The 25756-nt window shown below is 39.8% G+C and overlaps 1 protein-coding gene across 2 annotated transcripts in view; it reads left to right on the top strand.

The window, feature by feature from the left end:
* mob3b (MOB kinase activator 3B) overlaps nucleotides 1-25756 on the top strand; it is a 59883-nt gene that overhangs the window by 23942 nt on the left and 10185 nt on the right. The window contains 2 exon segments of one of the 2 annotated variants that reach the window (NM_001016616.2): nucleotides 15744-15774; nucleotides 15880-15946. In NM_001016616.2, the coding sequence (NP_001016616.1) occupies nucleotides 15744-15774; nucleotides 15880-15946 (98 nt within the window). 2 annotated transcript variants of the gene reach the window in all.

The following is a 25756-nucleotide window of genomic DNA, read 5'->3' as shown; positions in this document are numbered from 1 at the left end:
CCTCCCCCCACAGTGTCCCACCTGACAGGCTGCCTATCAAGCTCTGCAACAAGAAGTACAGCTGTCTTGTTGTACACAAAGCATTTGTCAGGCGGAATATCTTCCACATTCTGTTTTTTTACATTCCCCATCAGGCACAGGGCTCTTGGTTCTAGCCTGTATGTATACCCTGGCAGCTGCATCTGTACAACCAGAGAGATCTAGTGAGCAGGCCACTTATCTTTATGGAAGCGCTCTCTCTGCTGGCAGACAACGGTATAGCAGGTCAGAAAATCAGTTGTGTTATAGTACAAGAACAGATCTGAACACTGGGCCCTTACATAGCTGCAGCATAGCTTTGCCGTTTGGGGTCCAGGTGTAGTGCACTATTAGCTTTGTGATTAGTCCTCATCACTGGGCTCTGTTTATGGTGGAGTATATCTTCAAGGTGCATTGGTGGGGGGGAAATATACAGCTTGAGATTCACAGGAAGAGTATAACAACTCACTAGGCTTAAAATAAACCACATTAGAACAAGATTTAGTACGTTTCTGATGTTGAATGGAACAGCATGTGTTTTCCATTTAAAATAGGAGATTACAGTGGTACAAGATATATTTAAGGTATGGTGAACATATGACTTAATGAATTCTAAAACTAAGTTTCAAAGTAAAACTTAAAAATTTATTTGCCATCTGCTTCTATTGACTCATTAAATAAAAGCAGATTATTATGAGCTTCACATGTTCAGAATTACTTAGCATGCAATAAAATTTATTTATACTCAATTCCTGTTTAGAAGGGTAAGTATTTTATTGCCTTCTTTAGCTTTCACTAGGTACATCTAAACGGATGTTTTTCATTTGCGTTCGTGAACACTGTTAACCCTTAACATTCTCTCTAATGCTGCACTTTGCATTTTACCAAGAGCTCTAGGAATGATTCATAACAGTGTGTTACGGATATTATTGCAGCCTCGGTGCTTTTTGTACAAAGCCTGTAATTAATCATGGCGCACATATTTATGGGTTGTATGTCTTGTTTTGTACATACTTTCTAAGTCATTTCTTTATTAAGTGTGTACATTCATTTATGAACCTGTCTGTGTTCTGGAGATTAATGGGCATCTAAAGCCCCTGTTAAACATAAAACCTAGTTTATCAAAAAGATTCAAAGTGCAAAAATTACATTTGGGATAGGAGGTAAGTGGCACACAAATGTCTGCTGGGATGTCTGTTTCAGTCATTTAGCAGGCTAGCCAAGAGCGCTAGGGGCCACAAGCACTAACAAATACATTAACATTGGTAGTGTGCCAGCAAAATGTTTTCGCTGTCTACCATTACGTCACAGGAAGTGACATCGTTGCACATGCCCACCACTGCAAGTGACATCACTGTGCAGAGACAAATCTACCTTACATTCTGTCTCACAGCTCTACCTATTCAAAAAGTTCACTTCAGCCACTTGGCTGGTAGGAAGCAGAAAGGTGATAGCCCTAACAGTCTGTGATCCTTATCCAAGCTTTTGCCAGGCTATGGCAAGCAGTGGATGGATGCAGTGCACCACCCACCAATTTAATGTATTGTTCTTTTAGCTGGTTCTTTATTGATGGTGATAGATATACAGTAGTTAGTCTAGTGACAATAAATAGACTAGCATTTATTTTCAGATTTGTAGTTCCCATTCATAAATAAATGTAAATAGGCAGAAAAGCAACATTTTATGCACTCAGTTTGCTGTATGTTTAGGGGAAGCTAAAATGGAAGCTAAATCCTAGTTAAATCCTAGTTACACTATAAATAGGATACATTTTCTGTTTACTTAGCAGCTGTCTGTTTAGTTGAAAACGATGTGATTTAGTTCTCGCAGCAAGTCATATAACATGTCCCTGGATGCCTTTGAATGCCTTTTCAACCCCTTGAAATGGTTTCCTAGATATCCAGCTGGTCTTCTAAACGATGCCATAAAACGGCAGACCCTGCAAAATAGGGGCATGTGTTGCTTCCAGTCCATAAAGCAGATGCCATTTTGCTTATTCTTTTGGTTCCTCAATTGACTTCTGTGTCCTGTTGTTACACAGATGCAATTGTGGGCATAACAAGACATTTTTCTTTTAAATCAGCCAAGAACCACTTTAAAGGAAATTATCACCCCCCTATACCAGAACGTCTGTGCAATTACCACAGTGCAATCTTAGATAAATAGGTCTTATACCTAGTCAGCACCTTAAAACCCTGTAGTGTACAATACTTCTTTTTATGTTAGGGTTATAGAGCAGTAAAGAATATTTATAATATTTATTTAGAATGTACCATTTATTAAAAGAAAGCCCCTAATTCAAGTACACATTATAGTTAGATAGCTGAAATTGAAGAATATGGCAGTCTTGTTGTACAGAGGTGGAATACTTGATTCTGGTTTTTTTTTGGCTTAACAGAAAGTCTTCTTGGAGACATTCACCAAGAATTCAGCATTGGAGTTATATATTATAAATTCAGCATTGGAGTTATATACAGTGGCTTGCAAAAGTATTCGGCCCCCTTGAACTTTTCCACATTTTGTCACGTTACAGCCACAAACATGAATCAATTTTATTGGAATTCCACGTGAAAGACCAATACAAAGTGGTGTACATGTGAGAAATGGAACGAAAATCATACATGATTCCAAACATTTTTTACAAATAAATAACTGCAAAGTGGGGTGTGCGTAATTATTCAGCCTCCTTGGGTCTGAGTGCAGTCAGTTGCCCATAGACATTGCCTGATGAGTGCTAATGACTAAATAGAGTGCACCTGTGTGTAATCTAATGTCAGTACAAATACAGCTGCTCTGTGTCGGCCTCAGAGGTTGTCTAAGAGAATATTGGGAGCAACAACACCATGAAGTCCAAAGAACACACCAGACAGGTCAGGGATAAAGTTATTGAGAAATTTAAAGCAGGCTTAGGCTACAAAAAGATTTCCAAAGTCTTGAACATCCCACGGAGCACTGTTCCAGCGATCATTCAGAAATGGAAGGAGTATGGCACAACTGTAAACCTACCAAGACAAGGCCGGCCACCTAAACTCACAGGCCGAACAAGGAGAGCGCTGATCAGAAATGCAGCCAAGAGGCCCATGGTGACTCTGGACGAGCTGCAGAGATCTACAGCTCAGGTGGGGAAATCTGTCCATAGGACAACTATTAGTCGTGCACTGCACAAAGTTGGCCTTTATGGAAGAGTGGCAAGAAGAAAGCCATTGTTAACAGAAAACCATAAGAAGTCCCGTTTGCAGTTTGCCACAAGCCATGTGGGGGACACAGCAAACATGTGGAAGAAGGTGCTCTGGTCAGATGAGACCAAAATAGAACTTTTTGACCAAAATGCAAAACGCTATGTGTGGCGGAAAACTAACACTGCACATCACTCTGAACACACCATCCCCACTGTCAAATATGGTGGTGGCAGCATCATGCTCTGGGGGTGCTTCTCTTCAGCAGGGACAGGGAAGCTGGTCAGAGTTGATGGGAAGATGGATGGAGCCAAATACAGGGCAATCTTGGAAGAAAACCTCTGGAGTCTGCAAAAGACTTGAGACTGGGGCGGAGGTTCACCTTCCAGCAGGACAACGACCCTAAACATAAAGCCAGGGCAACAATGGAATGGTTTAAAACAAAACATATCCATGTGTTAGAATGGCCCAGTCAAAGTCCAGATCTAAATCCAATCGAGAATCTGTGGCAAGATCTGAAAACTGCTGTTCATCTAATCTGACTGAGCTGGAGCTGTTTTGCAAAGAAGAATGGGCAAGGATTTCAGTCTCTAGATGTGCAAAGCTGGTAGAGACATACCCTAAAAGCCTGGCAGCTGTAATTGCAGCGAAAGGTGGTTCTTCAAAGTATTGACTCAGGGGGCTGAATAATTACGCACACCCCACTTTGCAGTTATTTATTTGTAAAAAATGTTTGGAATCATGTATGATTTTCGTTCCACTTCTCACGTGTACACCACTTTGTATTGGTCTTTCACGTGGAATTCCAATAAACTTCATTCATTTTTGTGGCTGTAATGTGACAAAATGTGGAAAAGTTCAAGGGGGCCAAATACTTTTGCAAGCCACTGTATTATAAATACAGCATTGGAGTTACCGTATATACTCGAGTATAAGCCGAGTTTTTCAGCACCAATAATGTGCTTAAAAAGGCTTCCTCGGCTTATACACGGGTATATACGGTAGTTTACGGGCTTGTATATTTTAGAGGGCGGGGTGAAATTAGGAAAACATTTGATCAGTGAGGAGAAGTATCGTCTTGTTTAAGGGGGAAGGTGCAACGTGCATGACACAGTGTTGGAAGTCACTTTCATATCACGTTCTGAAATCTGACAGGTGATACCGCAGCAACAAGATAAGGACTGAGCAGGGAGCAGCCGCGGCGCAGGGTTGTCGAAAGAGGCCTGGCTACTGCTAAGGGACGGGGCGGGGTTGCGTGGTGACGTCAGGGGGTAGCAGACGTCTGTTTTGAGCCTGTGGTGGGACATGGTGAGAAGCGCTCAGGGGCAGTGTTGCGGGAACGTACCTTGTACCGTGAGTCGCATCTCTCAGAGAGACACACACATTGCTCACAAGTGCGGAGTTCAAACGTAACCATGTTTTGTTAGCGGGAGGTGCGACTGTGACACATTCTCACACATTATCAGTCACTCGCCCTGTACTGACAGGCTCTGAGCGGAACGGCAAGTGTTGGGGTGGGAAGCAGCAGCAGCAGCTTTATAGGGGGAATGTTCCACTTGCCACAGTTGGGACTGCAACTCCCAGCGTCCCTTAGGGTTCAAAACATTTAAGAATATACGGAAATTAGAGAACTTTAACATGAGCATTTTTACCCATAGTATAAACTGTGATCACATACTATGAAATAATTTTGGATGTGGCTGTTGTAACATTCCCTATAGACTTATGTGTCCAGCCTGTGGCAGCAGTTCGTTTGCCCAGCAGCATTCCTCACAACTACAGAGGAGCAGAAGTAGGGGACTTTTTGGCAGCTTAGTGTTTTTTTCAAGGAAACAAGAAGGGAAGAAAAGGGGAGCTGTATTCTGTGGCTCATAAAATGAAATATTTCCCTTGTCACAGCATGAAAAAACAGGAATTGTCTTTAAGACTGAAGAAACTGCCATTGAATTGAGGGCTCCCGGCAGGTCAGGCTCCCCAGGGTGAGGAGGGGTGCGAGCGATGGCACGCTAGGGGGCAGAACATACGTCCATGTGGGGGGAGTGCGAGAGATGCCACACTCGGGGGCAGAACATTCTACATTTCCTAGGAGAGGGCATCCAAACCAGCCAGTAGATAGGGAGGACAGCAATGCACAGCTGCTGAACCCCAGATTATCTTACAAGCAGGAGGTGGGGGCAGATTGCATCCTGCCCTGCACATATTAAGGGAATGCTCTTATGTTTTATTTATTTACTGTTATTTATATCACATCAGTCCCTGCCCTGGAGAAGCTTGCAATCTAAGGTCCATATCTGGTTGCTAGGGCCTTGTTTACCTTAGCAACCAGAGAGTGGTTTGCAGAAGAGACTGGATCAGATAAGAGTCAGAAATATTTACTGTTTCCTAGTACACATGATCTTATCTTTCTTAAACTTGTGATTCTACATCACTCACCCCAAAAAGTATACAGAACTATATAAGAATTAAATAACAAATTTACACATCACAATTTCAATATGTATGTAAAATTAAATGAGATATTAACCTGTACAACCTTGCATGTGGTTATCTTATGTTGGATGCGCCTCATTTTCCTGCCCATACCTTGTGTTTATTAATATGGTAGTCATGTAAGCACTTGTGAGTGTCCTTTTATTAAATAATTTGATTATTGAAACTTAGCAGTAGCGGCTACATTTCCCACCCTAGGCTTATACTCGAGTCAATAAGTTTTTCCAGTTTTCTTAGGTAAAATTAGGTACCTCGGCTTATACTCGGATCGGCTTATACTCGAGTATATACGGTATATATCCGGCGCTACCCCAGGCATGGCCCTACTCCTGCCCCCTCACCTCCATGATTGCTCCTTGAGCAAGAAAAAGGGGTACCCTCTCTGCAGTTCCATTACATAATGTGCCATTAACCTAATATTGGAAAGACAAGGGTTTAAGGGTTGAACTTGATGGACTCTGGTCTTTTTTAAACCCTATGTAACTATGTATGTATGTAACTATGTATATGTAAGCATGCCAGGAAGACAACGATAACTGCAAATTTACAGTTATTATTATTGCGATTTTTTGGCATTTGGTGTTTATGTGGGTTGAACATATCTTAGTAAGGGTATGCTTACATCCTGAACAAGTCCCGTTCACATGCTTCGCTTAATGTCACAGTGCATTTTTGAAGTTTAAAAATATTGTTGTTTCCTTGGAGATTAACAGAACTAAAACATAAACAAGCAGTATGCAAGCATCTTTCCCAAGGCAAAAAAAAAAAATCTGATTTTTTTAAACATATTTCCCTATATTTTAATTGAGGTCAGTGTTTCAGAATTTCTGTTATCTTAACAGTTACATAGTTACATAGGGTTGAAAAAAGACCATTGTCCATCAAGTTCAACCCATCCGAGTAAACCCAGCACACAACCTATACTAACCGCACTAACCTATACTAAGTGCATCTAGTTCTTTTTCTGCTCACAGAATTGAAGCAAGAACAGTGAAGTAAAGAGCAGTGATTGCAGTTCAGCCACAGATATGACCAGGACATAATCTACTTGTTTGCTATGTATCATGTAACTTACTTCTATGTGAAGAGATGCATATATATATATGCTATATGAATAATTGATAATATTTCCGATGTAGTAGCAACACTTTCTGTGCTTTTTATGTGTTTGTATTTGCAGGTATTTCTTATATACTTTTTAATCCTTGGTGTATTGCCCTGCAAAATAAGTTAGTGCAGTAAGAAAAGTACTGGCAAGGGTATTATTATAGATCTTCAAACAGAAGAAGAGTGTCCATTGCAATGCTCCATTAACCATTCTTTATCATTCAAAAGCAAATCAATTACAAAATGTGAAAAATAGAAATATTCCTAAAATGATTATTCATTTACCATATAATTTGTGCCATATAATAATAATATAAACCAATAAGCTTATATTAACCAAACCCTCATTCTATTATGTTGCACTTGGCTAATTCTGGTCTGTTTCTTGACTTCTGTTAACATGGCTTATAGGCCCTATTAATACAGCATAATAAATATTGTAGCAATAATGATAACAAAATAAGGATGAGTAAATGGTTCATAGTGTCAGTGGTGTATAGTGTGTTCTCCCCCAATGGGAAATATATACTAAGCAGCTCCACTGGAGTTATAATTCTGTGAAGCCTATATACTAATTATTATATTTGTCAGCACGTAAACATGGCCGCCGTGCAGATTAACAGAGTGCAGAATCTGCAGATATTCCCCCTAAAGAGAAAACTTTGCTCATTCTTTTAACCCTCATTAGGATACCACGTGGACATTATTGGTGAAGGTGGGAAAATGTACTCTATGTTAACTACAGAGAAATGAAAATCCATTATACTGACACTGTCTGCATTTCCAGCTATAATGCTAATGCTATAAAGCCTGACTGACGGATGGCATAATAGCCAGTGTGGCTGCCTTTGGCCGCTCAAGTGCCTTGCAACTGGGCTCCCTTTTACTGGTTAAAAGCATTTCCTAAAATCTTCCTTTCGTGTCCTCTTGAGGCTCATTTGTCTTGATTTGTCAGAAGGCAGAAACTCGCAGCTATGCTTTTGTAGTTGTGGGTGCCCTGTAACCACTGGTTTGTTTTTTTTTATATAACCACAACTGGTTTTCCAGGACAGAATATTCTGACAATATGTATCTTTCCCTTGGCTTCTGCAAAAAAAAAAAAAAAAAGTCACTGATGTGTATGCTGTTCCCTGTCATACTGCATAATCTAAGACAAGCCTGCACTTTGTAAAGATTCATTCTTGCAAAGGAAAATAGTCTGATTAAAGGGACATTAACACCAAAAAATTCAAGTCTATCAGGGTAATTAAAATATTGTGTACTGTTGCCCTGCACTATTGTTTATGTAAAGCGTTTATGTAAAGCTAAGCTGCTGTGTAGCCATTGGGGTAGCTAAAATACTCCTAAAATACACCATTGTATTCCACAGAGCTTATCTGTTATTTGCTATGTAACCTGTGCCTTTTCTTCTTTTTCCCAGCTTAAATGGCGTGCCACTATGGGAGCAATCAGCTTTTTTATATTAACTATAGCAGTGTTCCTATCACAACCTTTTTCAGTGTAGGGCATTAGAAAATTGTCAACTGCCATGTTTATGTGACAAAAAGTCACATGATTTTAAGGATTCTAATTCAGCCGATACCTGTTAAAGGGCAAAATCTGGCTGAATCCTGGGTTTGGTACATCCCTAATTTTAATTACTTTAATTCACTTTCTTTTTTTGTTGTTACTGTTGCTTTAAAACACTATGTAATAATACTGCAAAGTGAGAAGTTTCTGTTTCATGGCAAATATCTATCTGCTGTATCCAGCAAATTCCTTATAAGCTTCTATTCTGACAAGCTAGCATATGAACCAGAGGGCTTGTTTGAAAACAACATTGTGCTATTCAGGAAGATACTTCCACTCACACTTGCTTCTTGCAACTTATGATGATTGGTGGATGACACATAAGTTGTGGTTGACACAGGTTAGTGTGCTCTCACAATTCCTTTGGGGGGAATGATGCATTGTGGGTAAAAAAAACATGGCAGAAGTTGGCACTTCACACACTGCACTGTGCTCATAAATGAACCATTGAAAGCATTGCTTTTTTTCTAACTACTAGATGGCAGGCAGGGATCAGAGCTTGCAATCTAACCCAAATATTGCGAGCATTGATGTGTCTGATATGTTTATGATTTAGTGCTGGAAATTTCTGCTTGATTCTTCTAAAAAAAAGTCAGCTGTCATAAGAAAATGTACTTTTCCAATACTTGTTTAACTTGTTTTACTTGATTAACTTCCTTTTATCACTGCCCTGATTAGGGATTGTCACCAGCTAAAGCCAAGGCTGGTATTACAAATTTACAGTCAATGTAATTTAGGTTTATTTGTAATTCCCCAAACTTTTCTCATTTTACATTGCCTATTTAAGTCCTAGATCCTCTTAATTTTACATTCTCACAACAGCTTCCCCCTAGATACACCCCTACTGTATGCCCAGTGATGTCACTACCCCTTTGTCACCTGTAGCCTGTCTATCTATTTATCTGTCTGTCCTTCCATCCGTCTGTCCATCCTGCACGTCTAGATCCACCCCTATTCTAGGCCAAGTTATGTCACTACCCCTGTGTCATCTGTAGTCTGTCTATTTATCCGTCTGTTCACCTGTCTGTCTGCCTGCCTATCCTGTATTAAATACATATTCTTATTTTCCACATTGGCATGTAGCTACATTATCAAAAATACCATGCAGTGTTTTGCTCTCTCTATGAAGAAAGGATCTCATGTTTATACAGAGTCATTTCACCAGTGCACTATAAAGCATTTGTTATGCTGTCTTCTCTTGCACAGACTTAGATATATTTTGGTGGGTTTTTATGGGTTATGTTGTGGTATTTCTGAAGCTGTGTATTTTGATTTATTCCAGAAATGTGCGTTATGTCACACTCCCTTTGGGCATGTACAGCCCAATAAGGGCAATATGGCCAAGAAAAAATTGTAAAACTGGTGTAAAAAGTGGTAGTAATTTCCAAGGGGTATAATTATTCAGGTAATTGTATTTTGATTTGCTCCTCACATTAAAGTCAGTAAGACAAGTTCAGGCAAGTTCAGCTTGAGTAAAAGCTACACATTCATTGCACAGTTTGATGATTTAATATAGTGTAGCATGGTGTTAAAGTGGTCATTGTTCTAATACTTTCGAATTTTATGCCTGTGCACCCCTCTGTAAATAGTCTTCTGTAAATAGACTTTTGTGTGTTTTGTGGCGGGCGACTAATCTCCCCGTGAGCCAGAGCCCTAAACAACCAAACAGCTCCTGTATCAATCAGTAATTCTACCTAACCATATGACTGATGTATACACCCTTTTTCATACAGCAGCTGCAGAATATGGTGCTGTATTAATACATATTATTAATAAAAATGATAAAAAGGGAAATTAACCTTGCCTATTTCCATGTCGGACACATCTTGAGTAAACAAAACTCAAGTTTAGGGCATTATGTAACATATAAGCACCGGTGGGCCCTTACCAAGGGCGCAGGCTTAGTTGTAGAGTTGTAAATATGTGATGAATAATAATATCTTGAAAAAAAAATCCCCCAGCATGCTACTTCTGACAGCAAAGCTGCAGGGTGGCGAGGTGGGATGCTTCTTTCCCAGCAATCAGCAAATGCACAGGACAAAGAGGCTGTGTATGCGCCAACCATGGGAGAAGGGTGCTGGATGAGGTCTGGTGCTTATGGTAGCACAGGGCGCCCTGCTCCAGTTCACAAAATGGGGACTCATGGGACCTGGGTTATATACACATTTCAGATACACTCTGTCCAGTGGCGTAACTATAAAGGAAGCAGACACAGCAGTCATTGGGGGCCCTGGACTGTGTGGTCTGTTTCCTCTATAGCTGTAGTGCAATCCCCCTTCCACGGGCACTCTCCTACCTGAGACTGAGTGGGTGGGGAGTGGGGGATGTGAGTGAGCAGACCGGTGGGTAGCTGGGGGGGGATGGGGACGGTATGGAGGATAGGGTTGCAATACACAATGGTTTTTTTGGGGGGTCCTGGGGCAGTGTGGATACACCACTGAATCTGTCCCTGCACCTGATACCCTAGCACAGTAGAAGATACCCTTCAAAACATTTTTTTGAATTTTTTTTTTTTTTTTAAAAAACCCACACTGCAAAACAAGGTTGGACTGGGGTGTGCTGCCCCAGGGGCCCCCACCACATCCCCCCAGTCCCAAGGAGGAGAGAGATAAGTGACCTGGGGAGCATCTGCAGGGTCCTGGTGCCCCGCCAGGCCAGTACGACGCTGCCACAAAATGTAATGGAGTGCTCTTCACAAATGAGCAAGATATTGTTTAGAAATAGATCTGTTTATCCTGTCTTGGTGAACTCTTCAAATTATAACCACACAGCTCTTCCAGCCATAGGGGCCTCAAACATATAAAGTTTTATATTCTGGGCCTCAGGGAACCTCTTAAAACAAACTATGCAGGGTCTCATAAATCCTTAGACGGGCTCAGATCTCTACAATGCACATGTTGTAAGGGGGGCTCTGTATTTAATGAAAGTATCACCAAAGAAGGAAGTTTGTCTTAATTAACCCCAATGTCTTGTCACCGGCTTCATTTAATATGCAATATATATAGTTTGTTTCCTGAGTTTTATATGCAGGCTGTACCTTTAAAACGTGTGCGGTATGTGAAAAGGAAAGTCTATTTTAATTATACTGAACTGGTTACTGCTGTGCTTAATCTGATTGATAACATTAACCCTCACAGGAAAGGAAATCTTGTTTAACTTAAATTTATGAAATCCCATCCAGATATTATAGAATATTAAACTGCTACCTGTATTAGCAACAGGGAATATAACAGAACTTAATACAATTCTGGCTGAATTTTATAATGCCTGCATTACCTCGAAATTCCTTTTAAGGCTTTTACATTACAAATACGGATTTGTGACACAGGTTTGAGTGCACCTAAACTCAATGTGTTTTATTGCATTTGTGTTTGATTGCAACACGCTGCATTTCCTCTGCGCTTGGTGCACATTTAAAAGACAATAAAATAGAGGGAACCTATACATTCTTATATGCGAGCATTCTTTTTGATGTTAAAGGATCATTGAAGCAAAACGTGAAAATATTCCTGTTAATCATTTGCCTAAAAAGAGTGCAATGTGGGTGTTTTTAGGTGAAACAGCTAAAAGTTGACTTTTGTACCCACAGCATTTTCATTACTACTTTCTGGGTTAACTGTTCCCTATAGCTGTTTGTGAAGTCCAATCACAACATGTGACATAGCCTGAACTCTAGTGTCAGTAAGTAAATTAGGGTTCTCAGAGTCTACTTACAGGTTAAGCTGGCTGTACTATCTCCCAGCTTGCTGTGGTCTGGAGTAGACATAAGGTTGCTGCCTCACTGGCCACATATTGAATCCACATCCTTCATGGCTAGTTAGCAATTAATTGAGATGATATGCTGCATGGCTTCTTAATTAATTTCTAATTACGCAGGATGTGGATTCAATATGTGGCCAGTATTAAAGGGGTGAGGTAACAACCTTTAGGGGCCTATTTATTATGCTGTGTAAAATGAAGTTCGCCAAAAAAAAAACGATGTAAAAAGCTGTGTAAAATAAATGGAGAAGTTTGTCGTCCAAATGACAGATTTTACGCTGTTATTTTTATATAAGTTCCAGCGGAAGAAAAAACACATAAAAATATTATGCCGATTTTACGCAGTGAAGCCTGGCGATGTGTGGCAAATTTTGTTGCCGTTTTTTACACAGCATATTAAATTTACCCCTAAATGTACAGTGGGGGCCAGTGTGTGCAAAACTCGTATGTATTTACTCCAATAGATTTAATGCTACTAATTGCTGCAGAATGTTTCATGAAAATATTTATTATTGTAAATGTAGGGAATGAATACTTATACAAAATAGCTAATTTCAGTTATATTATGTAAAATATGTAATATAACTACAATTCTGCTTATTCTAGCCATTAGAGAGTTGGGCATTATTCACGGGCCGTTTAATCAGATTAGTGAAGGAAAAATACACGTGAATGATTTTATTTATTAAAGAGCTATACTGGCCCATGAGCTTAAGTGAATGTGTTTTATATTAGAAAGTAGACTCGTTTCATGCTTGGATTTTTCTCTTCTCCTGATATAAAACCTTCTGGCAAAGCAGCAAGCTGGCCCTGTTATGCATGACTGAAGAAGCTATAGAAGCATAATCGAGGATGGATGAAGCAGAATATGATAGAAAAAAAACATTGTTTGGCTCAGTGAAGGATGAAAAATAGTAACACGCTGTGCAACAAGCATACGCAGAAAGACAAACAGTTTGTTCAATTTTGGCTTCCTACAATTCCTGCTTTATTATACCCACTGTTTTAGGGCTTGTACTCACGAGCAGTTGCTTCTGCGCTTCCTTGTGTTGCGTTCCACCGCAGGGAAGCGTAGAAAGGCTCGTGAGTATGAGCCCTTAAAGACATTTCTGCCAGCAGGAACTAGGTTGCAAAGAAGTATTGCGGGAACAGAGAGCAGCAGCAGTAAGTTTGTTTAATATTGTAATATGTATATTCTAAAAAATAGGCTTTAGATCAGTATGCAACAAATGCGTAAAAACATTTGACATCTTCCAATGGGCCCAATTTGGATGGAATGGGCCAGTTTCACAGATGGAAAGGCACAGTTCAGGTTTTGGTGCTGATCAGGGGTGTCTGTGCACAGGTGGGGTAGATCAGGTATGTAGGCAAATGTTGGGAGTTGTCTCTAACTCATAGTCTGTCTCTCTTTCATATCTAGTAGAATTAAGTCTAAAACAACTGGACTTTTCTGAGTTTTCTTGAAAACGGTTCACCACTCTTCTAAGTGGCTTCTTCAGTCGAGATGAGTGGTGAAATTTTTTCAAGAAAAATTCAAAAAGCCCAACTGTTTTAGACTTAATTCTGCTAGATACTGTATATCATGACTGGGTGAAGGATAAACTTTATAGAAATCTTTATTTTCATGTTTCTTTCGTTTGTCCTTCTGACTAATGGTTGTATCGGATGGTTAAGCACATAAATGCTGCTAGTGGCTAAAGCGATTTCACACAGAGTATATCTAGGTTCCTTTAAAAATGTATATAAATGCAATATATACAACTACTTAATGTTATAAATAGTGCTGTGATTAGCAGTTGGCCTGTGCTACTCCCACCTGCAGGCTGTTTACAGTGAATGGGAAGTGACATTTTATTGCTAATATTGCTAAGTGGTGGCAATCATAACCCGAAATACAGTGTTTCCTGCAGGGGGAAGAACATGGGTGTCATTTAGACCTGCACCAGTGGAGGAGGGTGCATAGGTGGCCTGTCCTTACTGCTTGTCTTATACAAGGCTGCCTTGCATATGCCAGCAATGCATTCTGCACTTCTGGTATTAGGTACAGGGTATAGATATATCCAGGGATTCAAGCAGGGACAGAACTAGGGGTAGGCAGAAGAGGCGCATACCTAGGGTGCAAGGCAAGTATTTTTCAGCCAAGTTCAGGCCCTCTAGTCCTGCTCCCCAATCCATGGCACCTGCTCCACAATTGTCACTCCAGATCCTCTCCCCCACATCACTGCATATGCACATGTTCGTGTGCAGTAGGTTTGGGTGGGGCAAGGTGGCCCACCATGTTGCCTAGGGTGCCCAACTGGCCTGACCCGGCACTGGATTCAAGTGTGGTTTCCTCTGAAGCCCTTTGGGAGCGAGTATCTTGAGAGTATCTTCAAATGTGCCACAAGGAAGTGTGATCCCTATGGACTGCAGAGAATTTTCCCATTTATTTGTACACAAAACTATGTAAAACCTGTTTGATGTATACTTAATGCTTTCACTTAAATCAGTACTCTAAAGTGGTACACAAGCAGTAGGTACTTGCAAGAATGTGCTATGAAATTGCTAAATGCCAGCTCTGTTATCTGCCGGGTACATTATTTTAGATGACAGAGCTGTCAGTTCATTGAGGGCTTACAATGAAAATCCTCTGTAAGAGATTAGCCTCACATTCTCAATATGTTTAACAAACCATCATTTTATATTCCAAGTCTAAGAAAAGGCAGCAGAGTATTAAGCTACAAGTTACTGATTGGCAGGGCCACATTTGCACAAGCTATGCATTAATCAAGTATGTAACAGCAAAATGAGAAATTGATATAATGATTGGATTATTTTAGGACCATTTATTGAGAGGCTATTTAATTATTCACTGCCACTGGTAACCTTGGAAGATTGTCTGTTCTTAATCTGCATTCCCCTGCATAGTAAGACTCTGCACATACGCTATAATCACAGATTAACCTGCTTCTTTATTTTTCCAGGCACAAGTGTATTAAGTGCAGAGTACTTTCATCAGACCTATTGCTGCTTCTTGTTATGTGCTGGCAAGTGACTCTAATGCCCCTAAATCCTTTTACGCCTTGAAACCTCTCATAGCATCTGCTTTGTTACTACTGTATTTAATTACTTTATAAAAGGGAGATTTGTAAAGTCATACTGATAATGGTATTACACTTGCACTGATTTCAGCAGGTGTCTATAGAGCACCATGGCATAAACCTCAGCACTTGCATCTAATTTAAACGACAGCCAGTCTAAATGTAGTCTTGTGTGGGAATGGGCCTTTTTATCCAGAAATTTCATTTGAAAATGTACAGGCTCATTTGCAATAGTGGGGTACGATGCAAAGTGCCAAAAGGGCAAAAAAATGTCATGCACAGAGTAGCACCAATGAACACCTTGCAGTGGATTTAAGAACATGTAGAAAAAGCAACTACAAATATTTTAATAAAAAATTTAAATTATCCTTAGGTATAAATTACAGTCATTTCCATTAAACACGATGGCTCCCCCCACCACAGAGGAGGCTGGACCCATGGTTTAGAAATGTGTGGAATGTCTAGAAATAATAAAATACAAAAACAATAATTGTTTTGGTGTCATTAAAGAAATCTTTAATTCATTTTCTCTCTGTAATCATAGGAGTGCCTTTCCCTAAGAACTTTCTTCAGATCTGCAAGAAGATCCTGTGCAGGCTGTTCCGGGTCTTTGTGCATGTCTACATTCATCACTTTGACCGCATCATCATGATGGGAGCAGAAGCCCATGTCAATACCTGCTACAAGCACTTTTACTACTTTGTAACAGAACTGAACCTTGTTGACCGCAAGGAGCTGGAGCCTCTGGTAAGTTAAAGAATGGATTAAAGGAAACTTAAAGGCCAGATAAAACATTCAGCTTTGTATGTAAGCTCCCTGTGGAACACTTAGAGGCAGATTTATCAGTACAATTCCACCATTCTCTCTTCCTTTCTATAGGATATTTGGAGACATATTTATAAATGGCTGAAAGCTAGAGTTCTCCGTTTGAAAAATATGCCTTTAAAAATCCCATAGAAATCAATATATAGCCTCATGAATGTTCTTGAAAAAAAAAAACTTCTGTAATGAATCATACTTTTCTAGGACATGGATTCCTGCAATTGACTGGTATGGTCACAATTCTAAATAGAAAGCTAACAATCAGATGTAAAAGCAGAAGGTAAATGTAGAAGAAAATTCTATGTGTAAGCTTTTCTATGTGTTTCCCATGGAGACCAACAGAAGCGGAAAAAGTCAGGTAAAAGCTCATCTGTCTCAAAATACATTCAGTTCTGGTGTTGGTATTTATTCCCAACTGCTAAGCTTTCACAGCTTCTTAGCATGGTGCTATTATTATGATAACGGAGGACAGGCAAAATTCATGTAACATAAATCACTGAAGTGTGTGTATGTACTTAAACCTAATGTTTATTGGAGGGGCCTGGTGCACAACACAACCCCTCTGCCTGGTCGTGTCCCCCTTCCACTTGCTCTCAGGTAGGAAAGCAGCCAGGTGGGCAGATGTCTTTACAGCTGTAGAGGAAGCAGACCCTGTGGTCCGGGCCCCTTACAACCACAGGGTCTACACCCTTTATAGTAATGTCAGTGATTGACATAGTAGTCTTAACTACACTGCAGGCCCATTTCTGTTGACATTCATACTTACAACCTTAATAGTTCTTGTCGAATTAATGGAACTCGACCTGTATGATTTGCTGTGGCAGGATAGTCCCAAAGGCTGGCAGAGATACGAATATAGTGGAAAACAGCTGGAGCTAATGGCTGGCAAGGAAGACATTTGCTTAATTCACTAAGTGTATAACTGCATAATTATGGGCTTTTCAATTACCTTAATTTTCTGCTACTTTATTTTACAGTTGACAAAATGCTTCCATAAAAGTTGTTCATCTATTGCTAGCAATGATTATTTGCAAACTTCCTTGCAACAGTTGAATACATTGGGAAGATTACCATAAAATGCAAAACACAAATTTCTTTCTGTAGCATAAGATCTACAAGTAGAGGCCAATGAGACTGTACAATGCAATTAACTAATACGTAGCTTTGTACCATCTTATTTTATGTAACATAAAAGGAGCAATACAAGAATGTGAAAATTGTATAGGCAATGCAGATAGAGCACAGCAAAAAAGAGATAAAAAAGTAAAGCAGGGTAAACAAAATACAGCAAACACAAAACCAAGGTCTTGGAGAAAGTGCTAAGAAATCATTTTAGAGCAGGGTAAATATACCGTTCCAGCCTTTGCTTAGAAAATAGATTATCTGATAGCTAAGTTCCTACATGGGCAACAGATGTGACAAGAGACTGTTTTGCTGTCATTCTACTTTTCATCTGTTGCATTTTACTGCTGGGTTCCCATAATGCATCATGTTGTTTTGAAGGTCATTTTTTAAACAGTCATTTCTTCACCAAGTAGGCATATGAATGATTGATAATAGATATAATATGAGGCGACCAGGTTTGCACTCTTAATATAAATCATATTGATGTGTTTCGTTATGCACAGACACATGTTTTCATTTGTAGTTAAAGAATATTAAATCATCAAAAGAGCAGTGCAGGTTGATGTTGGGATCTAGTCCCATTCACTCAGATTTAGGCTGAGGTTAGGAAGTGAACAAAAAAAAGGGGATACATATGCTCATAAGAAAGGGGGTATAAATCAAATCTCACCCATAGTGTAGTTGGGCCCAGGTGCTCATGCCCCAGACCTTCAGCCAGAGGGAGCCATCATGGATACACCGAAAACATCAATAGGCAGGATTATAGGTATTATATTAGTAATATACCGTATATACTCGAGTATAAGCCGATCCGAGTATAAGCCGAGGTACCTAATTTTACCTAAGAAAACTGGAAAAACTTATTGACTCGAGTATAAGCCTAGGGTGGGAAATGTAGCCGCTACTGCTAAGTTTCAATAATCAAATTATTTAATAAAAGGACACTCACAAGTGCTTACATGACTACCATATTAATAAACACAAGGTATGGGCAGGAAAATGAGGCGCATCCAACATAAGATAACCACATGCAAGGTTGTACAGGTTAATATCTCATTTAATTTTACATACATATTGAAATTGTGATGTGTAAATTTGTTATTTAATTCTTATATAGTTCTGTATACTTTTTGGGGTGAGTGATGTAGAATCACAAGTTTAAGAAAGATAAGATCATGTGTACTAGGAAACAGTAAATATTTCTGACTCTTATCTGATCCAGTCTCTTCTGCAAACCACTCTCTGGTTGCTAAGGTAAACAAGGCCCTAGCAACCAGATATGGACCTTAGATTGCAAGCTTCTCCAGGGCAGGGACTGATGTGATATAAATAACAGTAAATAAATAAAACATAAGAGCATTCCCTTAATATGTGCAGGGCAGGATGCAATCTGCCCCCACCTCCTGCTTGTAAGATAATCTGGGGTTCAGCAGCTGTGCATTGCTGTCCTCCCTATCTACTGGCTGGTTTGGATGCCCTCTCCTAGGAAATGTAGAATGTTCTGCCCCCGAGTGTGGCATCTCTCGCACTCCCCCCACATGGACGTATGTTCTGCCCCCTAGCGTGCCATCGCTCGCACCCCTCCTCACCCTGGGGAGCCTGACCTGCCGGGAGCCCTCAATTCAATGGCAGTTTCTTCAGTCTTAAAGACAATTCCTGTTTTTTCATGCTGTGACAAGGGAAATATTTCATTTTATGAGCCACAGAATACAGCTCCCCTTTTCTTCCCTTCTTGTTTCCTTGAAAAAAACACTAAGCTGCCAAAAAGTCCCCTACTTCTGCTCCTCTGTAGTTGTGAGGAATGCTGCTGGGCAAACGAACTGCTGCCACAGGCTGGACACATAAGTCTATAGGGAATGTTACAACAGCCACATCCAAAATTATTTCATAGTATGTGATCACAGTTTATACTATGGGTAAAAATGCTCATGTTAAAGTTCTCTAATTTCCGTATATTCTTAAATGTTTTGAACCCTAAGGGACGCTGGGAGTTGCAGTCCCAACTGTGGCAAGTGGAACATTCCCCCTATAAAGCTGCTGCTGCTGCTTCCCACCCCAACACTTGCCGTTCCGCTCAGAGCCTGTCAGTACAGGGCGAGTGACTGATAATGTGTGAGAATGTGTCACAGTCGCACCTCCCGCTAACAAAACATGGTTACGTTTGAACTCCGCACTTGTGAGCAATGTGTGTGTCTCTCTGAGAGATGCGACTCACGGTACAAGGTACGTTCCCGCAACACTGCCCCTGAGCGCTTCTCACCATGTCCCACCACAGGCTCAAAACAGACGTCTGCTACCCCCTGACGTCACCACGCAACCCCGCCCCGTCCCTTAGCAGTAGCCAGGCCTCTTTCGACAACCCTGCGCCGCGGCTGCTCCCTGCTCAGTCCTTATCTTGTTGCTGCGGTATCACCTGTCAGATTTCAGAACGTGATATGAAAGTGACTTCCAACACTGTGTCATGCACGTTGCACCTTCCCCCTTAAACAAGACGATACTTCTCCTCACTGATCAAATGTTTTCCTAATTTCACCCCGCCCTCTAAAATATACAAGCCCGTAAACTACCGTATATACCCGTGTATAAGCCGAGGAAGCCTTTTTAAGCACATTATTGGTGCTGAAAAACTCGGCTTATACTCGAGTATATACGGTATTAATATATTATATTATTATAGGATTATAGGTATAAAAAATAGGAAGTGAACACCCAAAAATATAAAACAAAACATTGAGCTAAGGGGGCTGACCCAATACAAAATACCCCACACAAAAGTCATAAAAATACCATGACAAATTTCAACCCCAGTAGGGGTTCTCCACTAGGGTAAGAGTTGCAAAAAATACCTGATTATTGTAAGTTTCTCTTGATAAAGACCCCTAATGGGACTGAAATGTCTTTGGCTGTTTTTATAACTCTTTTGTTATTATATTTATAATATACATACAATGTGTGTGTGTGTGTGTGTGTGTATATAGATATATAATATACACATTTTCTTGATTGTTCAATTTTGTGCATTATTTTATTATTTTCCATTCATCCAAACTGGATAGACCTCTGCCGATGGCTAAAGTGAGCCTTCCTTTCCAAAATAAAATGATTGACTTTTGCTTGTTTCCCAGAGGACTTGTTCATAATTTCACTGTAAGTGATTGTATTGGTTTGATGAAAGTTGAAGGGGCTCCATGGCTCCATCAAGTGGCACAAAATTGGATCAAACCCTGTGTTATCCAGATGATTAAATTTTCTATACGTTTGGCCAAAATGAAAGTAAACCTCTTCTATATACTGCAATCTAGCTTTTGGCATATTTTTGTTCTAAATCCAGACTGTGAAATATGAGGAGCTGGCAGTTAGGGCTATGACGTTGCCATACTCATTGAAAGTCCTGCTCTGAAACATATGTTTTAGTCATGTTAAAGATGTCTGAAATTTAAGGGCATCCCAGTTAAGAGTTTTATCCAGGCTTAGTGTATATCCTCACTACAGATTTGCCTGCTTTATAAATCTGAAGTGACAGGGGGGGATTACACTAGACATGCTAATGATTACCAGTGAAAAGTACAGTTTTGGCCATCCATTTTAGCTACCAAGTTTCTTCCTATTTTGATCAAGAGAGGAACAACTTAGTCAAGAATAAACTTGGATAATACTGAGGCAAATATGACTTACTATCTTATGATGTCCAGAAAAGTGCGCCCAGGTTGATGTGCCTTTCTGGACCCACAGACACACCAACAATAGTTTGTTCATTTTAATCACTAGCCACAACTATGCCAAGAGTAATTCTAGAAATGATATGCTGTTTAAAAAAATATGAGAATTTAACCTTCCAGCATTGTCCACCAAGCAACTGAGAACATTGTTGCCAACACTATTAATACATTTACAGTGACACAATGGGGTACATTAATAAATGTCACAAAGCTTGCCCAAGGTTTGGTACCCCATAGCAACCAATGAGATGTAAACTTTCTTCCCGCTGGTTGTTTGTGATGTAATACTAGGCCTGGTAAGATATTCTTATAATATTAACCCTTTTTTCACATGGCATTTGTGCCATACAAGATTAATTTTAAAAGTAGGCATATAATAGATTATTTTTAGGTCTGATCACTCTAGAACAGTGCTGTCCAACTGGCGGCCCGGCACCCCCCTCTGTGTGGCCCCCCACCTGTCTGTTTTGATATCTTACCTTTGTGTAAAAAAATGTATTGTTAATTCCTACTTTTTTCACCCTCTGCATTGTTCACACCTTAGGCTCAGACTGTAATCACCCACATTATTCACCTGTTCACACCTCAGACAGCAGTAGAAACTCACAAATAAACCCTGCACACTATAGAAAGAACATATACTGAGGTGGTACTGCAATTAAAAGGTTTTTTAATATATAGTTATTGTTAGTATATGGCACACACAGTCCGCATAGAGCAGGCAGAGTATGGCACACACAGGCAGGATAGGGCATGCATAGTATGGCACACAGGCAGCATCGGGCAGGCAGAGTATGGCACACACAGGCAGGGTAGGGAAGGCAGACTATGACAGGTTTTTTGCTGCCTACCACCATTAATATGGTTATGGCCATGCGATAACATGGGTGTGGTTTCAAGGGGAGTGGTCAAAACTGGCTTCCATTATCGGCCCTCCACCATGTAGGCCGGAAAAATTCCGGCACTCGGTCCCACAGAAGTTGGACAGCACTGCTCTAGAATATTTTTGTTGTCGGTATGCTGTTATTTCTGCTGTATCAAAATGACATTTGTGTCTGACTCCTTGGGCACAAGTTGGATTTAAGTAGGTACACCCAGGCCCCCAGTACAGCTATGCTGAAGTGCAAGTAACAGCTTAGCTGCACATATCTTTAATAAAAAGGTTGTTCAGCGACTGCAGGAAACTTGGTGCACAGCAACTACATCATAAATAAGTCCCTTTATTTTGACATTTCTTAGACTGCACTTTTGGCCTAAAACATGAGCAAAGACCTGAAACCCATATTTATCTGGCAGTATTCACTAGCCAGTGGGACCGTTCAGTTCATGTATAACATCTGGAGAACCCAGCTGTGTGACTGGTGCAGGCGTGGCAGCCTATTTATTCTCTCCCCAGCTGCTTTCCTTTTAGAGTGACTGAATTTGCAGCAATGGACACAACACATGATTGGACTATGGAGTAACTGTGCTGTGAACTGTTCAGCAAATTAATAGACCAGTAATTTGCTGCGTTGAAACAAGCCCAAGAAAACAAATGACGTGTGCACTGCCCAGGAGAGAACCCTCCAGGATAGTAGTTTCATTGCTGAACAGATGTCAGGGTGCATGGGGGTTTGTAGATATATGTCAATGGAGTTATTATTTTGCTTATGTTTAAGGAGCAGTTATTAACACTGTGTAATGTTATTAAGACTGTGTAATGTGTTCCAAATCAGAAAGCACAATGTTACCACGACAAAAGGAAATACATTTGCAGCAAAGTGATATACCTGTCTGTCCTAGAGGGCTATCTCTGCTGCCAGTAACAGGTGAGAGATAAGTTAAGGGGGTTTCTCACCCAAAAACATAATTAAAGAATGAATAAATGAGCTTAATAAAAAAAAATATATATATATTTTATCAAGCAACTTTTCTTTATACATTCTTTACAAATGTTCAGTGGCTTTAATGTTATCTGGTTCTGACAGTTAGAGTGTAACAGAATCCAGTTTTACTCTAGGACTGTATATTTGCTGGCTTCTGGTACATTCTTTTAAAAGTCAGAACCAGCAGTGGAGAGAATAGCAAGTGGCAGGCAATTGTACATGCCTCATGTCAGAGAAGAGGCCATTCATAGGAGTTTCCAGCACATAGCACTGTGTGACATTTAGCATGTGCAATCTATTTAACATTCCAAAGTCCAAATTAGCTTTATCATGTTTAGGCAAAGTTTGTTCCTTTCCCAAAGCAAACAACCAACAGTTAGTTTTTACTAGTCTAATGCAGTTTGAACAACAAGAAATAACATTTGATTGGTTGGATTACTGTGCCAGAGCAAACAATCCTTCGATAGCTATTATTTCCAAATGAGAGAATTATTTAGAGACAGGGAAAGTAGATTCTCTGCATTTTCCTACTGAGTGTTTCTCACTGTTTTTATAACTGTCCAGCTAAATTCTCATCTAAAACCAGTTCGCTTGACTTTGGATTCTGGCCGCACAGAAGCACTTCATTAGCGCAATCTCATGTGGCTCTCTGTGTGATGCAGAGGATAGGCTTGTGATGAAGTGAAGGCTAACTGCAGATTTTCCCAGCGCTTCCTTCTGATAGGTACAAGGAGAGTAAACAAGTTCGGGAACAGAATACGAGAGGCTTAGGTTCATAAGGCAACATTAAAGGGTACTGCAGTATTCACAAAGATGTAATACACTCTGTATAGCCTCTGTGTATATATATGTATATATATGTATTAGCTGCAAGGCATTTATATATATATATATAATATATATATATATATATATATATAGAAAATAATCATCTGTGGCCAGCACACCCTTCAATGTTTCATCAAAAAAAATTTTTATTGCAGATATATTGTTAAAACCAACGTTTCGGTCCTTGTTAGGACCTTTCTCAAGGATAAAATCCTTGAGAAAGGTCCTAACAAGGACCGAAACGTTGGTTTTAACAATATATCTGCAATAAAAACATTTTTTGATGAAACATTGAAGGGTGTGCTGGCCACAGATGATTATTTTCTATGCATACATAATTTTGGCTAAGCACCCCGCAGAATATTGAGCCTTGGAGTGCGGACACCATTTGGATTGATATATATATATATATATATATATATATACATACATACATACAGCAACAAAAGGTCCTGCACTCACCCATTACCAATATATATAGGACATTAAGACATTCTGTGCATTAAGCAGCCAAAATATGCCCTCCCCTTTAAGCAAAACAGGGATTGTTTGTCCATATATTGCAATATACTTCAATATGGCCAACTACATCAAAGTCATCCCCGGTCTGGCCACCTCCTACACTAACTTTTGTCTGATTCATTAAGAATTCTACTTCTTCAGTATATATTTAAAGGGACTAAGGTTTACCTGCAACTTACTTGCTTTCAAGGTTAAAACACCCAAATGGTTGCCCTTTTATTGGCTCCACTGAGATCACCTGACTGTAGCTGGGAAAGAGGGGGAGCTATAACATGGAGCTGGCCACTGCTCCTGTATTAACTATAGCAAAAAAACCAACAGGTCTACTGAAATCCCAACGTTTCGGTCACCACTTGTGACCTTTCTCAAGGAAACCAAAACACCAGTGTGTTACCATGGAAACCTGTAAACAACTGTGCTGTAGGGTAGAGAAAAAGCAAGCAAGTGTGCTGTAAATGTTGCAGTTCAGATATAAACAATGAAACTGTTGCTATTCACATAGCTATTTGTGTCCAGTCAGTAAAAATATTACACACCTCCTACGCTTATCGCGGATATATAGAAGGGAGCCAGCTGAGAGGCTATCTTGTGCTCAGTGTATAAAAGTGCAGTATGACAACCCGAACCATCATGAAGTTTGTTAGCTCTGCATCTCTTGACAAATATATGGGGTATATTTATCATGCTGTGTAAAAAGTGTAGTTAAACATTAACGGTGATGTTGCTCATAGCAGCCAATCAGACCTCTACTTTGGTTTTCTGACTGTTGAAATCTAATTGCTGATTGGCTGCCCTGGGCAACATCACCGGTAATGCTTCACTTCACTTTTTACACAGCATGATAAATATACCCCATAGGTTCGGCACGGACCTCTGAGTGTTCCCATATTACAGACCAGGGGAAGCAAAGATTGTACAGAGTTTGTACATGATGGAGGCTCTGCATGGCTTTTGCTAATGAAGCTTTGTGCCTTGCCTGGTACATTGTGCAGAAATCATTCATAGAAGCTAGACAATAAAAGTATATGCTACTGGTGCAGAGGTGCAATTAGGCTTGTCACCTCACCCCTTTAATACTGGCCACATATTGAAGCAACATCCTGCATGGCTAATTAGCAATTCATTTAGATGCAGGCTGCATGGCTGCACATATATCTGTTTAGTCTGCAACATATATCTACATTAATTGCTAACCAGCCATGCAGGATGTATATTTAATATGTGTCTGGTGTTAAAAGGGTGAGGTATCAACACTAAATGCAAACCCTAGTGCAGAAGTATAGACGGAGCACAGGGACCACTTCTCCATTAAAAAGTCACTTTTATTACTAGCATTAAAAGCATGGCAGTTCTATGTAACAAGCTTAATGCGTTTCATGGCTTCATGCCACTTCATCAGAAGCTGCTTTCCTAGTGCAAAGATACAACTATATGTTAATAAACACATGAATAATTATAGGTGCAGATTCCTTTTTCTTAATGTAATGTAAAAGGTGCCACTAGTTGTTGATATGGGTCTACATAATTTATAAATTATATTCTAAATATATATTATGTATAACATATTATATTATAAAATCACAGATCTTACCATCTATACAGGAAGTGCCACAGTTCTATAATATGTATAATGTAGTAAATAAAAACACATGTACCTTAAAATATACAAACATACA

Source organism: Xenopus tropicalis, chromosome 1 (genome assembly GCF_000004195.4).
Source record: "Xenopus tropicalis strain Nigerian chromosome 1, UCB_Xtro_10.0, whole genome shotgun sequence".
NCBI lineage: Eukaryota > Metazoa > Chordata > Amphibia > Anura > Pipidae > Xenopus > Xenopus tropicalis.
Note: the sequence above shows the minus strand (reverse complement) of the source record. Positions and strands in the feature narration are given on the sequence as shown.